This window comes from Corapipo altera, unplaced genomic scaffold (genome assembly GCF_003945725.1).
Source record: "Corapipo altera isolate COAL_440 unplaced genomic scaffold, ASM394572v1 165, whole genome shotgun sequence".
Taxonomy (NCBI): Eukaryota; Metazoa; Chordata; class Aves; order Passeriformes; family Pipridae; genus Corapipo; species Corapipo altera.
This window is the reverse complement of record NW_020884954.1, coordinates 1,218,407-1,236,812: the sequence shown is the minus strand read 5'-3', so window position 1 is coordinate 1,236,812 and position 18,406 is coordinate 1,218,407. Positions and strand designations below refer to the sequence as shown.

Here is an 18,406-nt window from a genome sequence, read left to right as displayed (position 1 = left end):
ACTGACAAAAAAACAACGGTGATGCTTGTGTGAGATATTACAAAAGCTTATTTAATTCCACAGACTCAAACATTCAATTCCAGGTCTGCCGTCCTCTGAATCCCAATTATGAACTGATTTGCAAAAGAAAAATCACATTTCCTTGGTGCCTTCTATGAAGATGTTGTTCCAACATTAAGAGGTGTTCCCCCAGACAGCCTGTCATGCAAGTTCTGATGTCCCTGGGCAGTGGTGCACCAGGGAGTGCCCTTATTGCTTGGCAATGAACTGCCTCATGTTCAGTACGGGCACCCTCTTCCCCTCCAGCTGTAGCACCTTAACAAAACCAGCCACAGAGCTTGATGGTGACTTGTATGGAAGTTCAAAGAGCCAGTTATGCTGCTGGAACACACAAAAGAGTCCTGGCTCTCCTCACGTTGTGCAGTCCACAGGAGTTGCAGCAGTGCAGCTGAAAGGACAGAGAGCAGTGCGTGACTGCAGTTCCGACTCAGAGGGCCATGTGCTTTTCTGGGGCTTGTTTGTGTGCTAAATAGAGAAAGAGGATACTGGACAGGGCACTAACTAGGAATATGACATCAAACCAACGATGGTAGAAGTTGAACTGGAGCTCTCCCAGGACTTCTGTGATGATGGTGCGGTACTCGGGGGGCATGCTCATCCGGATCAGGAGCACCGACGACACAAAGTACATACCCTGCAAATTAACACAACTAATTAACACAGGGGAAGCAGCTCCTGCTTCACAACAGGCTATGTGGCTAAAAGGGGGTCAGCACACAAAGACCTTATGACATGTACATGCACACATGTATAAATACATAAATGTGTATTTATAAATGTGTATACGAGTGTGCCCGCGGCTCTGCCTACTCACCATTATCTGGGCTAAAAGCAGAACAATGACATTGGAGGATTTGCTGCTGGAAATGGCATAGAAGAACTAGGAAAAAAAAAAAAACAAAACACTGGAAATAAGCAGTCAGATAAATCTGACGTGCCTCAGGACAGCATGAAAGGTACATACCATTCAATACCTTTTCACTAGGAAAAAAAACCCCAATAAAAAACATACATTCTAGAAGGCTACCTGTATCTTTCTTTCATAAACCTGCAGTGTTAAGTCTTAAACATCTCCCAAAGCCAGTTGTGCCATGTGGTAGAAGTCACAGCACAATATATAGAGAAGTTTAAGCTTAGGTACCAAAGGCCAGGTCAAGACATTGAGTCACATGTTTCTTGAGTTAATCCCTTTCCAGTCCTACCAGCAGCTCAAATTAAGTAATCCAAATGGTTTTAATCACCATCTCATCAACCTTACTGATAAGTCTTGGTTACAGCAGCATTTTGAACCCTTGCTTACATTTAACATCTTATTTAACGTTTACATATCTCCTCCTGACAGTCATAACTGAGACTGAGTGGGGAAAATTACTGCAAAAGGTATTTTTCCTCCTTCTGCAAGTACCTATATTCAGACATTTAAATATAAATGTATATTCAGAGTTTACACAGTATTTGTCCCATCTGCAGGTAGAGATCTGATAATGGATTTCCAGGTCTAAAACCACTTAAGAGTCCTGGTTCTTACCTTTGTAAGTGTGATTAACAACCCTCTAATAGAGGTAACAATGATTATCCCAACAAGAATAAAGGAAATGTGCTGAGACCAGAATTTGACCTGTTTTAAAAAGAAGAATACAGTTAGAACTTTAGAGCTAACCCCACATTGTATAGCTGCCAATTCTTCACAGGGTCTTTGTATTTCCTAATGTACAGATATCCATTGTAGACAGGTTTACATAACAGACAATTTCACAAATGCATTAGCAACTCTTTACTCCAAACACACAAGAAAAACAGATTTAGCTTACACCAACCACAAAGAACCCCATTTTCACAGGGAGATATTTAAAAAGTGTAAATGACAGAACACCTGTTTGCATAAGCAATCAAAATTACTCTGTAGCTGATATGTATTAATCTAAGCAAGCTGGCTAAAGTGATTCCATTTCCCCAAAACATAAAAAGCTAATCAATGGCTCTCTGGCAAGACCACATCACCATCTCAGCATAAGAGTCAGTGTGAAAGGAACATTCATGGTGCATTTTCCCTTCCCACTCAATAAGTCAAAAGCCAAAGACACGTTCCCAGGGTCCACCACCTTCTCCCTGTCAGCAGTATGACTTTATTTGGATAAGATATGAACTGCTGAAAAGGCTGTCAGAATTAGTCAAGACTCACATCAAACTGGATTCCCAGGTAATTTACAGTGATCTCAATTCCCCTTGTGACTGGATCAGTCTTCCCCACACGGTCAAACACAATATTGATGGTTGCCTGTGAGAAAGAGATGGATTTACCTTCAAACAAAAAGACAAAAGCATTTCTCTCTGTCACGGTGAGACAAATTCATGGCTTAGGTTGCATCACTGAGGAAAGGGGCAGGGGGTGGTCGGATTGTCTAAGAAGGTGCAAAATGCACACTTGTAAGAATTGCTTGTCTAATGCCAAATGTCTGTACAAAAAGACAGATCCAGAGGCTGTATTTCAGCCAAGGGTCAGTTTCTTTCAGAACTTCCAGAAGCCCAATTTTAAGAAAACTGAGAGCATTACTTAATGAACTGCATGTATCACACAAGCTATGCAGGGTATGACATAAGTCCACATAAAATGCAATAAAACGTTTACATACCATGAAGATTTTCCAGACACAATAGATGGAGAAAAAATAACCCAGGAAGTTAAAGTATTTTCCCTGGAAAGTTTTGGAATACTCTATTCTCTCCTGGAAAACACAAAAGGAGGGAGGGGAACAGAACACAAAAAAACACATCATTTTCACAATCATCCACAACATAAAATTCTAACGGAGCATAGATAGTAGCAAACACAGCCCTACCTTCTACACCTTTAATTCAAATGTTTCTGGTAATTCAGAAGCTTCTGAATGGCTACTAGGGATATGGGGTAGACTCCAGGATGTATCAGAACTGGAAGGAAACTGTCCTCTAGACCCAAAGCTAAAGAAACATATCCTCACTCCACTGTATTACAACATTTCAACATTTACCTGTTGAACAGACTTCAATTTCTGTAGCACACATTCTCTTTCAAACTGCTCTGACCTCCCAACACCCATCTGGGCAGTTATTTGCTGTGTACCTTTGTTGCATGCAAGTCAGCTGTTTCCAGAAAAAGCTGCCGACTCAATTCTTCCAGGGCATCCACTTCTTGCTGGATAAGGGACAGATCTGGCAAACCAGCACAGTCAAGGCTAGAACACATCACATATTCTTAGCTAAAACCAGAACACTCTCCCCCTTCAGACCAAGGGCCACATCTAAAGGTCTGATCACCTTTTTGATCTAGATCAGCTTTTTGATTCAGTCTTCATGTTCCTTGTTAACATGGCACATAAAGAAATCCCAAGGATGTACATATTGCACACTGCTCCAGTTTAAGAAGGTAGGCAGTACACACTATTTAGGCAGTCATGCAACAAACTCTTTATTTCCCTGCCTGGGGAACACATCACAGAATAGAACCAGAGCTCTCAAAGGCTGCTGCCCAGTGTCCCTTGTCACTGACGTGCATCTCACAATATGTCACACTCACATCAGCTTCATAAACAGAACTGCTGAGTAACTGCCCCAAGAGATTAGTGGTTACTACAAAGAGCCAAATTCTGATTTTAACAGCTAGTGGGGAAAGAAGAGGAAGAAGAATCCTCAGTCTTAAATATGCAAACCGCACACTTCAAGTGATCTGACAGAAATCACTGGTAAGTAACTAAGTTGGATAAATACAGCCCCTTGTCTATTCCCTTTTCTCCTTCTACTCCTCTCTCCTGGGTGGAACAACTTCCATTCACCTGTTCCTATCCAGCACAGGATGCAGCAGAACAGAAGGCTGACTCTCACATCAGTGATGTGATGGGGCAGATGGCTGCAATGTCACACCACAAAGATGATCAGAGGGCTGGAGCACCTCCTGGAAAGACAGGCTGAGAAACCTGGGGTTGCTCAGCACTGAAAATGGAAAGCTCCAGGGAGAGCTTATAGCAGCCTTTCAGTACCTAAAGGGGCTTCAAGAGAGCTGGAGAGGGACTTTTGATGGGACTTTTGACAAGGGCATGTAGCGACAGGACAAGGGGGAATGGCTTCAAACTGAGAGAGGGCAAGTTCAGACCAGACATTAGGAAGAAATTCTTCACTGTGAGGGTGGTGAGGCACTGGAACAGTCTACCCAGAGAAGCTGTGGATGCCCCATCCCTGGTAGTGTTCAAGGCCAGGCTGGATGGGGCTCTGAGCAACCTGGTCTAGTGGAAGGTGTCCCTGCCACTAGGGGGGTTGAAACAGGATGATCTTTGGGGTCCCTTCCAACCCAGGCCATTCCATGATTCTCTAAGTGTGCACATCTGCCCTCTGATCTGCTGTACACCTCAGTCATGGTCGTGCAACAGCACATTTATAGGGCAGGGCAGAAACACACAGTTTCTGCCTGTGTCTAAGTAAAACCGTGTCCAAGAAGCCCTGGCCAAAAGAGCAAACCTCCCAGGAGACATCATGTGGCAATGGATTTGCCATATGCAGGATGGAAGAAGTCCTGTCAGAGATGGACTAGTGAAGAAAATGAGAGCAGTTCAAATGTTACAGAAACCGAAGTTTTTAAGGTGGTTTAAACAGGTTTTAAAATGGCTTTTACCTTTTTGCAGAGTCACTGATCTTCTTCCCAACATCCCCTGTGCTCCCACACAAGGTGTCCTGGGAAGGTGTCCTGAGATGTTTTCCCATTGGCCTTTGTTAACCCCTTTCTATTGGCTGTTGACCCTTCACCTGATGGTTTTTTCTATGTGACCCTGAACTTGTGATTGGTCCCCTTTTGACCCTCCTGAAAGCCTTATAAACCCCTACCCCACAATAAACTTCCTCTTTCGTCCGTCCCTCCCTGGTGGTCTGTGTGCTCCTTGCAGGGTCGCAGGGCCACGTGCTGGGGTGGGGGGAAGGGCATTCACCTCGCAGGTAATGGGCTAGCAGCCTAAAGCCTGGAGGTCTCCCCCATTCCCACAACATCAGGCTTGAAATGTGTTGAAACACAAATGCTTTGTGACCAAACTAACCTTCTACCTTTCAAAACAAAGCAAGCTGGATTCACCTCCCAAGGCAGGTGCCAGCATGCAGATGAAGGATACTTTCACTGCCTGGAACAGATGTTGTAACACTCTTTATCATTCCCCAGAAACCAGTGGGTTTGTTATGCACTTCTCCTCTCTGGAACATTGTCCTGTGAGCCACTGCTATCCTGAAAGAACAGAAAACACAAGCCCTTAGGAATAAAGTATTCTTACGAAAAATCAAAACGAGAAAAAAGAAAAAAAATTCACCAGTTTCTTAAAAGACAGTGTTAAACTAAATTCACAGCAAACAGATGCCCTCTTTTTTTCCCTCTAAGCACCAACCTTGCCACATAAAATTATCCTGATTAGCTCTGGAGTTGAGCCCAGACCTAATCAAGCAAGATTCAATGAGACGCTTCCCAAGTCTTCCATTCAGGATCCTGTTTCAATCCTTAAGGGGATTTAAACCCAGTTAAAAATAAGAATTCAAATGGATTTTTCAGTCACATGATTAGTTTCTTTCCTTTCCTCAAACACATGACTGTGTTATCTCAAGTTCAGGAACTGGGAGACCTCTCATGTTCCTCTCTCCCTTTGGACACCTCTCCTTTATCACATCCACCTTCTCCATGGACCTGTGAGCACTGGATGGTGTGCACAGCACTCTCTGATGTGCTGTCACTCACTACTGGGCTGCATGACAAGCTGTTATGAAGCAGAAATACACAAATCCACTATTGGACCGAACTAAAGGTGATCTGAATGTGACTCCTGAACTTAATTCCAACAGCACAGCTGCCCATCCACCCTCACACTCCCCTGTGCACCACAGTGTGATCCCAATGAGCAGTGCTGGCTTCTGGTCTCGTTCCCTTGCACTTCTTCCCATGGAAATTTGTGAGCCAGCTATCCACTCCTAAGCTGAAAACTATTCAGAGGATTGTCAAGGTGATCCATGATTGAACAGCGTTTAGGTCCTTTCCTGCAGCTGCAGCCAGTGTTGCTACATTTGGTGCTGAGCTTCAAGGTTGATAAGCAGTGTAATTAAAAAAAAAAAAAATTTAAAAAAATTATTTCATCATTTCTCTTTCACATTCCAGCAGAAGAAACACCCTTGGGGCACCCAACTTAACACACATAAAAGCACACATGGCCACAGACCACAAATAACAGAGATCTCAGAACAATCCAATTCATCCCAAAAGCTACCAAATGTAAGGAATGCATTTTTAATCCTTGCTTTCTTCCCAGAACCCGAGTCACATGTTCCATTCCACATGATCCACAGCACTGCAGCAAAAATGCAGCAATGTCAAGGTGAAGCACAAGGCTACAGATATGCAAAGGCAAATCTTTTCTTCTGAGAGGTGACAGGGATCTCTGCACCCACCCAGTAGTCAGGAGTCTTGGAGACCTCACAGAAAGGATCCACAGGTAAAATCCACACACTTTGTCCGTGTAGATTTGTGATGCATCTGTGTCAGAGCAGCTGATCTGACTCTAACATGAAGCCCCATGAAGCAATGGTGTCACAGAATCCAGGCAATTCTAACCTGAGGCTAAGTTATGTCATACCTGCAAGGATGAGTATAAACAACCTGACAGCCCTAGAGGTGAGTTTCCATAATGTCAAGATCAGCAAAAAGATCAAAAAAGCCTTATGTTCTATTGCTTTACAACTGTTGTGTGCACTGGTAAGTTCTGAACTATCAGTTGCACTGAGAAGGTGGCCAGCAAGTAACTGAGAGTTTATTTACCCTACACTGTAAAATATTGCTATTCCCACTTGTTCTGCAAATGATTTGCAATGCATTTGGACTGGTAGATAGTTAACTTTTCAAATTCTGCTTTATATGAGCAGTCCAATTATGTAAGCCACTGCTCCCTGTCAAAGTAAAAAGAGAACAAACCCTACAGAATTCAAGCTTCTGCTACTTCTTGCACATTTCTGAGACTACATAGTTTTGGGGCTTGTTTGGGTGTTTTTAAACACATATACATGAACTTCAGAATAACTCCCAAGTGATTAATAATGTTAACATGGCTCTTCATAATGGTTAGAAAATTGCTATATGCAGAATACTTCATGGCCATAGAAAGGCAAGAAAGTTGAAAGTCCCAGACGTCCTACTTTTACTCCAGTATCACTCACCCTGGACCAGAGGTCCAAAAACTCTGTACAAAACAAAAGAGCACAGAGTCAGAAGCAGCACTACACAACCTCTTTTAAGTCCAAAGCTGGTATTTTAGTATGCTTCCAGTCAATTAGATCAATTAAACCTGAGTAATTAAATTCTCTCACTACTTACCATCTCACACATCACCACAAATATGCAGTTAACAGTTGTTCACCACTTAACATTTTCCAAGGGGAAGAAGGAGGTTATGCTTTAACTACACTTTCAGCTGCTAATACTGTTTAGCAGATAAACATGCTGGTGATAAATTCAGCAAGGTTAGACTATCTAAAAGCTCCCCTGCTTATGCTAAAAGGTTCCATTAAAACAACAGGGCACCAAAAGTAAAGTTTATGGGGACTGCTGTGAGAATTCAGTGTCAGACAGTCAAACCTTTGAATTGACTATGGCAATTGTATTTATTCTGCACAATTAGTAAGGCATGCAACACATAATTTGTAATGGCAGACAAAAACCTTTTCAGTGTTAAATGAAATGGCACTGTTTCCAAAGCAGCTTTTTAGCTTGGGGTACCTGGAATAAGCCAAACCAGCACAGGCAGAGTTCTGAGGGCACACTTATGTACTACACTATATTCACATTAGCAATATTTTGCAATTCTGCAAAACTTACCTCATGTAAACCTTGTCATTTGCAAGAATATAGCTGTGTCCACAGCAGCTCACTGCCCTGCTTCAGTTTTGACCAGAACCACCAGATCCACGCAGCAGGGAAGTGCCCCCTATGTATGGACCATTTCTGTCCTGACACCACCAGTAAGAGCCAGCTGCAGTGGCCTCAGGGTTCTGACTCAGCAGAGAGAAAGCTGCCCACCCTACAGACTAGTTATGCTGCCACCAGAGAGTTACAAATTGTCTTGGAAGCCTAATCTGTGCCACTGCACAACCAAAGTCATGTATCAGGCCAGAACAAAACACCACACAGCTCACCCCAGTTCAGTCACCTGTTTCACTGGAACACACAGCCCTGAGAGGACCAATAATTTTGGTGATTTCAAGAACCATCTTATACCATAATGACTGAAAATCCTTGAAATAAATAATTTCATGCTACTGCTGCCTTCTCACCTTTTTTTCTTGCTGACAATCATGTCCATAGTCTGAAGGAGTCGTCGCTCCAGAGCCAGAATATCTGCATCTGTCACATTCCTGCAAAATGAAGACACCCAATTAGGCCTGCTATCCCATTTCAGAGGAGATGTGCACATGCCCATGAAACAAAGAAGGGAGAAGTCTGTATAAGGAGAGTATCCTTCAGCAGTGGAAATGGTTCTAGCACACAGACATGGCGACAGCTAGATTCAGGAAAAAAGCAACAAAGGAACATGAAGCAATGACACGGGAAAAGCAGAAGAATAAACTCAAAAAGCTGGACAAATATTTCATAAGGCTGCAGTTACCTGAGAAAGTAGGACATGTAAGTGTATGGACAGTTGACAGCCCCAAATCCTGACAGCAAAGCCATGAGTGTCACCCCAATCACACCAACGCGGCTGATGAGCTGTTCTATAGACAGGATTCCTGAGAGAGGGAAACCATGGCATTAGTAACCTTGCTCTCTTCACTCTGCTCCACACTTGGTGCCTCCCTAACACAGTACAGAGCTCCTTAATTAATCCAACTGCCTTCTCCCTGCCATCACCACAGGTACTAGCAAGGACGGACAGGGACTGTGAAAGGAAAGGAAGTCTCTCTCAGAAATCATGTTACCATGCTTAGAAACAGGGATGGGAAACCCTGGCTATGAAGAAACTTAAGACAGATTCAAGGAGAGGAGTAACAGTCAAAATTTTGGTTCCAAACTAATGAAACATTATGATTGCCCTTTGCTGAAGTGGGAACATGGATCACCCACCAGACACTACAAAGGAGACATCCTCCACAGACACTTCTGCAATTATCAGGATTAGAGTCACCAGACCAGTTGGTTCTGGCAAACTGGCCTAAAAATGCCTGGAGACAGAATGGAATCCCTATTCTGTGAACTGTCTTTAGAAGTGACCCCTCCACATCAGATCCAAGTTGCGCTTGTAGCACAGTGGAGGTATGACAGTGTGGGAAGCTTGAGCTGCTCCTGGCTGTTCAGTATCCATCTGGCTGACACACACAATTGTTGAGGTGAACGCCAACAAGGTATTCCACCTGAGCACCAAGTGGACTCTGGAACATGTAATTCAGCATGAACATCAAGCCTGTGCTGTAACCACTGTAACCACAGTGCTGTAAGCACTGAAGCTGTGCTTTTATTCTTAAACACAGATCTCAACCTGCCTTCTCGGGATACGGTGCCACGTCCTAGTAAACAGCAGTCACTTTTGAGGGAGGTAGTTACAGAGCAGCTGCCACACACAGCACATTTGGAGCTTATACGATTGCAAAGCTGAGATGGCCAAGCGCCAAGCCACATTTCATGCTTCAGAGAAGTGGAATAAATGATGAAAACAAGGCAAAAAGACTTCACAAAGGGAAACCGAGACACGCAGTCATGTGCAGCTGCACAGAGATTTACACGAGCTACAGAATGTGCTACAATACACTGGCCTTTTGCCCCACACACTGTCAGACCCCAGCAGCTAAAAGAGAGGTGCCTTCAAAATGACATGACATTCCACTGGTTGGAGCAATGCCTCCCCACAACACTCACAGCAGCCCTCTTGCGATCAGGCCAGATAAAGCGAATGTTTTATCAACTCAGGCAAAGGTAAGAGCTTTATCAGAATGCTAGTATGTAATTAAGCATAACCTTCCTTCTGCTATGAGCTCCCAAAGTCAGGATGAAACCCCGCAGCATGCTGCCCTGTCTGTACAGGCACCACAGCAGCGAAGCAGGGAATCCTTTGCTCATAGAATCCTTTGCTCTAACCTTATGTCTACACCTGGTAGGATAAGGCACTGTGCAACTGGTTGTGTAATAATCCCAGAAAGGAGAAGTTAAAAACAGAAAGCACCCCACTAGCAGTTCTGCAAATCTTCACATGCTGGGTAGCCTCCCAGAACCTTCTCAGAGACCTGAAAAGGATTACCTAAACCCCGTGGCTAAGTTCCCATTGGGTTATCCCATTCTGCCAACTCGAGCACCTTCTGCAGCTCACAGTGGATGCACCTTTTCCTTGGCAATGGAACACTGGGCAGGGGGATCTGCACTGTACACTACCTGCTGTACTTCTGAGGCAAATGACACGATTACAAAACACGGATACGCGCTTCCCTCTTAGAAAAGTTTTAGGATCACAGATGAAAGGGTGAGCAGCCCCTACAGCAACTGGTGTCCTTCGATTTTTTTCTCTTACAGATTAGTACAGAATGAAGCAGCTTCCTAGAGAACAGAAAGACTAAGCTGACCATTATGTACGCAGACAGAACTCAACAATTTGAGGGAAACAGGAAGAATTTCACCTGTTGAGAACAACACACAAACGATTTTCCAGGCTTTAAGGGGGAATGTAGGTTCCACAGGAAACACAGGTGACAAATAGTGTAGTTCTTCAGTGTTACAGTCCTTCAGCACGCTTGGGTGCCTCAAGGATTCTCAGCACAGCCAGGCACGTGCTAACAAGCTCTGTTGGACCCAAACAACCCCAAGAGCACACACACACTGCGTTGGTTCCATGACTGCTACACAGCTATGCCCAAGCTAATTCTGCACACAAATAGCTCTGGCACCCAGCAGGACTCACCAACTCACCCTCTAACACCAGGCAACTGCACTGTCCCTGGGCTCAGGCAGTGCATGGATCTGTACCAAAGCCAGCACACGCTGCCAGGCCTGTTGCTGGCCACAGTCTGGTGTTCAGGCTCCCCCTGACATGTTTTGTCAACTGGACAGCCATCCATGCTAAACTGATCTGATTTCAGCCACAAGAAACAGTAATCTGACAGAAAAAAAAGTCAGGTGGAGGGCTGGTTGATGATTCACTTCTTAAATAAACTAGCTTTGGCGTCCACAATAAAAGAAATAAGTGAACAAAAACTGTGATCAACTTTCTGTGGAGATTTTTGTCTCCTCAAAAAGCATCCTTTCATAGTCTAGGTTCAGTAAGGACTCACTCACTTCCCTCAGGTTTTCCTGTGGTAACGAAAGAAAACTCATGCAAATAATCCAGGTGCATCCACCCATTTCTGCCAGTCTGACAACCTTCAGGCTGCAGATTTCAAAGCAGAGCAGACCCTCAGTTTCAAGAACTACTTTCTACAGTCCCAGCTGTAGAGATGAGATAATTATAGCTCCAAGGTAAGAGATAACAAAGCCTATTTGCAGGAGGGAAGGAATCAGCAAGAAAATGAAACTCACCATGTTTTGGGCTGAGGATAGGAAAGGGATCCCCCAACTTCCAGAAGAAATACATGAACGTCAACCACAGAACACAAGCAAAAAGGAGTTTCTGTCTGTGCACTAAGGGAGAGGGGAAAAAAAAGCAGCATTTAAAAGAGGTTTTCCCTTTAGGGCTTTTTCTTAGAGCTTGCAAAACTGCCACACTGGTCTAAAGGCTACTTTAGCACAGGTGGACAAAGCAGGTGAGAACTGACACAGCTACAGCTCACAGTGTGCACCCCTTCACTTCCACCAGTCTTTCTGGTGCTGTGTGAGGTGAAACTTAAATATTTCATCTTCATGGCAAAACTACACATTTAATACCACCCTCCATGCCAAAGCTTAACACAAAAGAGCAATGAATATCAATAGCTCAAGAGTTAAGTGGCCACTAGAGCATGGGAAAAGCCTCACCCAGACAGTAGAAGCAAAAAAAGGAAAAAAAAAGTCATTTATTGAACTTTTCTGCCTCAAGACTGATTTATTTAGCTCCTCTGCCCCATTTCTTTTGCCCCCTAGCAGAACAACACAGCCTTGCCAAGGGTTCCAGAGTCTGGCTGCAAGCTTAAAATTGCAAAGGAACAAATTCCAGTAATACTACCCTAAAGTGCCCAACATTTGTTGGGGTCATGTAAAGCACTTCCTGACTGTTAATGAACAGTTCAGGCTAAAGCATAAAGTTCCAAAAAGAAGCTACAGAGGCAGAAGAAAGCCAGAGGAAGGAGGGAGCAATGAGGATAGTGACCAACATATCTCTCTGTCCCAGAAAAGGTATTTCTCACTTGTATCCCTAGTCCCAAGTTCTCAGTGCCACTGCCACAAACCAAATACTCACACAATCTGATATTGCTCACAACAAAGTAACCAATGTAGAAGGGCACCATGAAGACCAGGATGAGCAAAATGACACACAGGTTCAGCTTCCAGTGAAAATATCGAGAGCTGAAATAAAGCCAAGGTACTGATTAGCATGATAGCATAATACAACACATCTCTCAAAGAAAATCACATGTCAAACAATCCTTTCAGCTACATCATGCATGGAATAATATTGGCCTATCACATGGAATATAATGGATTTTTTTTTCATTTTTTAGGGTTGGGGAGGGGGGCTTGTTTGTTTTGGGGTTTTGTTTGGGTTTATTTTTTAAATAGAGCTCAAGAATGTGTATTTCAAAATTAACAACTATCCAGAAAAACACATTGGGCTACTTTATCAAATACTGTACCTTCTGTGGTGACTAATGCTGGTTGCAGCATGATTCATGTGACTGACTGCTCATCTAGTTGAACACTAAATCAAAACTAAGTATAAGCAGTCATTAATTTTCTAATGAATGGCTGAGTCAAAACAGGGCTAAATATTGAAAAGATTAAAAATATTTAATGTTGATAAGTCAACATGTTTCCCTTTGGAATGAGTTGTCTCATCTGCGAGACTTTGCAAAGCAAGATTTTTAAAGAGTATTGATCATTTTGATCAAATGAGATTGGTCAAATGCAGACGAGATTCATTTGGGCTGAACAAACTTTTCGCTTTGCTTGAACAGAAAAACACATGTCCCATTCCCAATATTAACTCATATCCTCTTTGTGCCTCAGGGAAGAAGAAATTATGAGGATCCTTGTCACTTTTTTCCTAACTAATTCAGAGGCAAAGATTTTCATCTATCCCTTTACTGAAGCTTATAAAAACATTCTCCTAAGTGACTCTCTGGTTGCAAGCCCTACATACTAATAACATACACTCAGAGCTAATATTACCTTTTATCAGCTCTGTATTTCTTGCCTTTCAACTCCTTTGACTGCTCTCTTATACTAGTATGATGAGACAGAATAAGTAGAAAACCAAATTGGGCTGTACATGTTACTGTTCTATCTCCTCTTTCCTACTGACTTTTGAAGCAGTCAGTCTTTAACATCCTCTTTACATTGAAGTCATCACCTATGGTCCAGGGAGGATGCACCTTTGATTCACAAATCCTCTGCTGTTACAGACCTTGCTTTCACTCCACAAACAGCTTCACATCTTGTTCCCTGCTCTGACCAGCGCAGAAAAACTAGTGCTTAAGGTCTCTGTAGTCCTTTAACATCTGTAAAAAGCGCTCTTCAGCAATGACCTAAAGCTTCACAATACTCCCATAAAAGAAACTGTTCTTTTTAACTTTACAAATGGAGAAAGTTAAAGCCTTGCACTAAGGATCTAGACCACACTAATAGTAATTGCATAGAAAATCAGAAGCTTACAGATTCTAGTCTCATGTTCTGCCAAATTAACAAATGTTGTTGCACAGACACCTTCGTTGAGTTGTTGGCAGTTTCCTCACATGTTTTCCCCAATCCAAGATGAATCCATTAGTTCAGAAGTTAGCCTGAAGATGGTGTAGAACACAAGGTAGGCTAGTCCCTGAGGGGGCTCCCAGACTCACCTGCTGTTCAGCACTCCCAAAATCTCAAAGATGATGAGCTCAAACATGGTACAAGAGAAGGCAAAAGTCACAGAGAAGATCACCTGGACCACATACTGTCGAACCTGCAATGCAGAAAACAATCCAGAGACATCAGGCATTTCCATTCCTGGAATGGCTTCCTGATATCCCTCAGGTAGCAAACACAAATCACAAGGCATGATGATGGCCCACAAACAGGCCTCTTGCACCCTTCCTTTTATCTAATTAGGGTGAAACCAAAATCCTGTTGGAAACCAGAGGGAAAACTCATAAGCTAACAGAGCTCTTAGACATTAACCTGAGATTTAAAAACAAAACCCACATCAGTCTGAATCTGGCTCGCACTTAAGCCATCTCTGACCCAGACCACACTCTCATACCCATCTAGGAGTAAGAGAATGTGGCATTTTTATCCCATCCAACCCTCACAACTAATTCAGCCCCCATGAACACATTTCACTTAGTTTAAAGTTAACCACTGAATTTCACTTTGTCTCAAAAATTTTACAACTGTACAAGATAGGCCTACTCAAGCAAAAAGCAAACCAGTCTCCTATTACCCCCCTGCATATCCTTCATATTTCTTTTTATTTAACAGTAGCCAATGTGGAAACTTTCACTGGCCCCAGAAGAAGCCGTTTCCTCAGATATCTGGGAGCCTTTCAAACAGAAGCACAAGAGGAAATTCAAAAGAAAGGAACTGCAGACACAATTCAAAATAAGGAAAAGGAGATTAAAGAGAGGAATAAGGCTAAATGCAGTTTTAAAAACATTTCTGTAACTGGGAGTAATTTTTAAGACACAGACTGGTAACGAAAGGTTCCTTCTCACCTCGTAATCCTTGAAGAGCTTACGCATGAAGAACAGCCACCCAAATCCAAAGAACAGCACCTGCAGAAGAGATGAAGCACTGAACACCTGCAGAACACAAAGCCCCTTCCCTGCTGACTGCACAGAGGGAAGGAAAAGAGCTGGGCCAAAGTACCCAAGATCCACAAAAGACTAAAACTTGCCACAGTACCATGGAAGAAAGTGCATTTTACACATCCGAGTGCAGCAGACACAGAAGGCTATGGCCTTGTGGAGGATCCAGTCAAGACAACCCAGTTCTGTATTCCTAAATTCTCAGAATTCCTTAGTTCCTCACCTGCCAGGATCCCTTGCACTGTTGATTCTTGTTTCACTCTTCTAATCTACAGAATTAAAGCCCATGGTTTTTTTACAGGAAACACAGTAAGGGAGGTAAAGCAAACACTTGAATGTCTGACACGCACACATCTTCAGGAGATGAGTAAATTTTATAAAGATATCTGCTGTTTCCTTAAGACTAGAAGTGTATTTGATTTTTCTGAGGGGGTCTTTACAGCAGAGCTGTCACTCACTGACACGAAGAGAGTGAAAAGTGTCACAAGCATCTCTAAGGCAGGGAAAAGGCCGTGCTGAATGCCTCACACCACAGCCTGGAGCTGCAGAAAGCCACACGGACAAGGCAGGTGAAGCGGGAAAAAACAGTAACACTTTGCATTTCTGTGGCTGTCAGAGCACTTCACAAAACTTGCTTTAAGTTTCGGCACACTTAACATCACAGGCATTTTGCAGATGACTTAAATGAAACAAAAACCAAATTGAGCAAGGTGGCCAAAAGTGCAATGACGCAGCTGCAGAGAGCAAAAGGGGACTGTGCTGTCAGGCCCCCTGTGGGCAGCTCCATCTACTCCCCATAATACTGAAAAAGTGAGTGTAATGATTTAAAAGAACCCAAGCAAAAAGAGAATTCAGAAGATATTCAGTATCTTTTTACAGAAGTAGCTCTGAGCAAGGCAAAGAGCAGAACATGTCAGACATCATGGAATAAAGTCAGTTTATCTCCCCAGAGCACACGGAAAAGGCCAGAGTGTTCTGGTGGAGATGGGAAACTTTCAAAGACAAACCCAAAGAAATGCCTGTGGATTATTTCCCTGCACATCAGGAGTTAACCACAGTGGCAAAGGTAACAGACTAACATGATTTACAAGACGAGGAATACCTGGAATGCTGGGCAAGGAAGATCAAACACAGGTGCCTTGAAAGAGGAACTGAAACAGGAATGAGGTCGAATGAGGTCTAATGATTGGCAACAGCTGGCAAAACTTGCTGGAGGAGGACTTCAGACTTTAAAGCAGCTGCTTGCAAAAAGGAAAGATATTCCACAAGCCTCCTATCTACAGGTCATAAGTTAGAGAAGCAAGATAAGCGAATGAGATTTACATAAAGTAATTCCACATTTTACACTGGAAAGGAGGGAAAAGGTAGAGTCGAACTCTTCAAGAAGAAATGAGTAAAAGAAAAAGATGAGGAGATAAGTGCAATAATAACAGAGAAAATTACAGAAGAAGATTAGGTTTCCCTTCTGTTAGGGACTGTACAAAAGCACAGAAAGACATTATTGTAACTGCTCACAACCTAATCAGGTTAAAGTGATGTATAAAGTCAGCAAAATCTTGAGCATTTAAAACTTACATGCAGTGATTTAAACACCTCACTTGATACTGTTGGAGATGATAAGATGAGAAGCTGCCATCAGCAATTAAAGAAAAGCTATTAGATAAGTTAGATCTCAGAATTCAAAGGAAAAAAAAAGGGGAAAGTTTTTGTTCTGGGTGAATTGGTAACAGTATCAAAGCTGTGGAAAAGCATGTTATGAGTAAAAATCAAAGCATTATCAAGTAGGAGAACATTGCACTTCTAAGAAACAACCAAAACCTGTCCTGCAAACTGTCAGGAACTAGGGTTGTGCATTAAAGCCTGTAAAGGACAACCAGCTGCTGCTGAGAGGTGAAAGGTTCTCTTTCCTCAGCTCATCCCTCCTCCCTACAGAACAAAAATTTCACACCAGCTCAGCAGCTCATCAGATCCCTCTGTGATCCACCTAAACTCATCTTACCAAACACTGGTGGGAGCACAAAGAGAGTGTGACTGTGGAAGCAAAGGGGGAGCAGAACCTTCCCCCTTTGGCAGAAACAAACAGCTGGACCACCTAAGTCACCAAAGAGGCAGCCAGGAAGAAGAGGCACTTAGATGCTCACTCAGGGAGGAGCAGGAGTGGAAGGTAAAAGAAAACACAGTGGCAAGATAAATTCCTAGCAAAGGAGGCTAAGGAAGGAGGAGGTACTGTTTCCTCACACAGAACAACAGGACAGTTTTAAGTTTGCCAAGACCACAACCCACTTCGTAACGATAAAGGCAGGACGACATGAAAAGCTTTAAAGGGCTCCTGTGTGAGTTCAGCTGGGGTAAAACAAGGATTAATGGAAAGATGGCAGCAGAAAGAGAAAACTGAAGGAAGTGCTGAACCACAGAGGGATCAATGGAGATAAAACGGCGGCGTCCTTTTAAATTCCTGGAAGCAGACAACGAAAAACCTTCCAAAGCTGTAAACAAGCAGCTGGTCCAACTGCCTACGACCAATCTCCTTATGGAACACCAGAAACAAACCAAGCGCTAAAGAGAGAACAGCAAGACGAACTCCCCTGCCTGAACTAACCAGGAAACTTTAAACACACGCAAGTGTATACTGATGTGAAATGCATACAGTGATGAGAAGATGAAAAGCCGCCACCAGAAACGAAAGAAAAGCTAATTAGGTAAGTCAGAACTAGGAATTCAAAGGAAAAAAGAAAAAAAAAAAACCAGGAAAGTGTTTGCGCTGGGTGAATTGCTGACAGCACCAAAGCTACACTCGGGCTCAAGAAGTGGAGCGGTATCGCAGGAAAAGCTCCACTCACGCAAAAAAAAAAAGCTCCATTACGACCTTTATCGGCTGAACCTTTTCGTATGCACCGCAGCCCTGACCTGGCCGCCGCATATCGCGACACAGCGACAGCGCGACACACACACGGGGGAGCAAGGGGCCCGCGCGCGCCGCGCGCTGCGCATGCGCACCCGCAGGCACCGCCCCTCACGCTCCCGGAGGGGCGGCGGGCGAGGCGGGAACGCCGGGGACGAAGCGGGACCCTCGCGTTCCCTCGCCCTTCAGCCGGCCGGGGGTGGCCTCCCCGCGCAGCAGCACCGGCGGCGGTGGGGGCGGCGGGTGTTACCTGTGAGGTGAACATGATGCCGGAGTCGATGAGGAAGCTCATGGCGGCGCCCGCCCCGCTCCCGGCACCGCGCGCGGTGCGCAGGCGTGCGGGGGGATGCCCGGGGGGCGGGGCCAGGGCAAGGGGCGGGGCAAGTTGGGGGAAAGCTCCGCCCCCCTGACGGGAGGAGACGCCCCCGAGGGGAAATGGGAGTGATCCCGGCGGCGGGAATGTGGGAATCTGAACCCTGCTCCTGGCCCCTGCCGAGACTCAGC

At 44.0% G+C, this 18,406-nt stretch overlaps 1 protein-coding gene across 4 annotated transcripts; it reads right to left on the bottom strand.

The window, feature by feature from the left end:
• Window positions 1-30: 30 nt before the first annotated feature.
• LOC113956708 (Golgi pH regulator) lies at window positions 31-18,241 on the bottom strand. Of its 4 annotated transcripts, none has more exons than XM_027663556.1 (14): window positions 18,153-18,241; window positions 14,908-14,967; window positions 14,056-14,159; window positions 12,462-12,568; window positions 11,606-11,707; window positions 8,715-8,835; window positions 8,383-8,463; window positions 5,193-5,302; window positions 3,164-3,261; window positions 2,694-2,786; window positions 2,243-2,338; window positions 1,589-1,678; window positions 875-940; window positions 31-694 (listed from the first exon to the last, which is right to left on the bottom strand). In XM_027663556.1, exons 1-14 carry the CDS (start codon window positions 18,192-18,194, stop codon window positions 488-490), a joined length of 1,377 nt encoding a protein of 458 aa, XP_027519357.1. In that variant the 5' UTR covers window positions 18,195-18,241; the 3' UTR covers window positions 31-487. The 4 variants fall into 4 exon arrangements, with proteins under 4 accessions (XP_027519357.1, XP_027519358.1, XP_027519360.1 ...); XM_027663557.1 differs by having other exon boundaries at window positions 3,164-3,252; XM_027663559.1 differs by lacking the exon at window positions 18,153-18,241 and adding an exon at window positions 17,841-17,918.
• Between the last annotated feature and the right edge of the window lie 165 nt (window positions 18,242-18,406).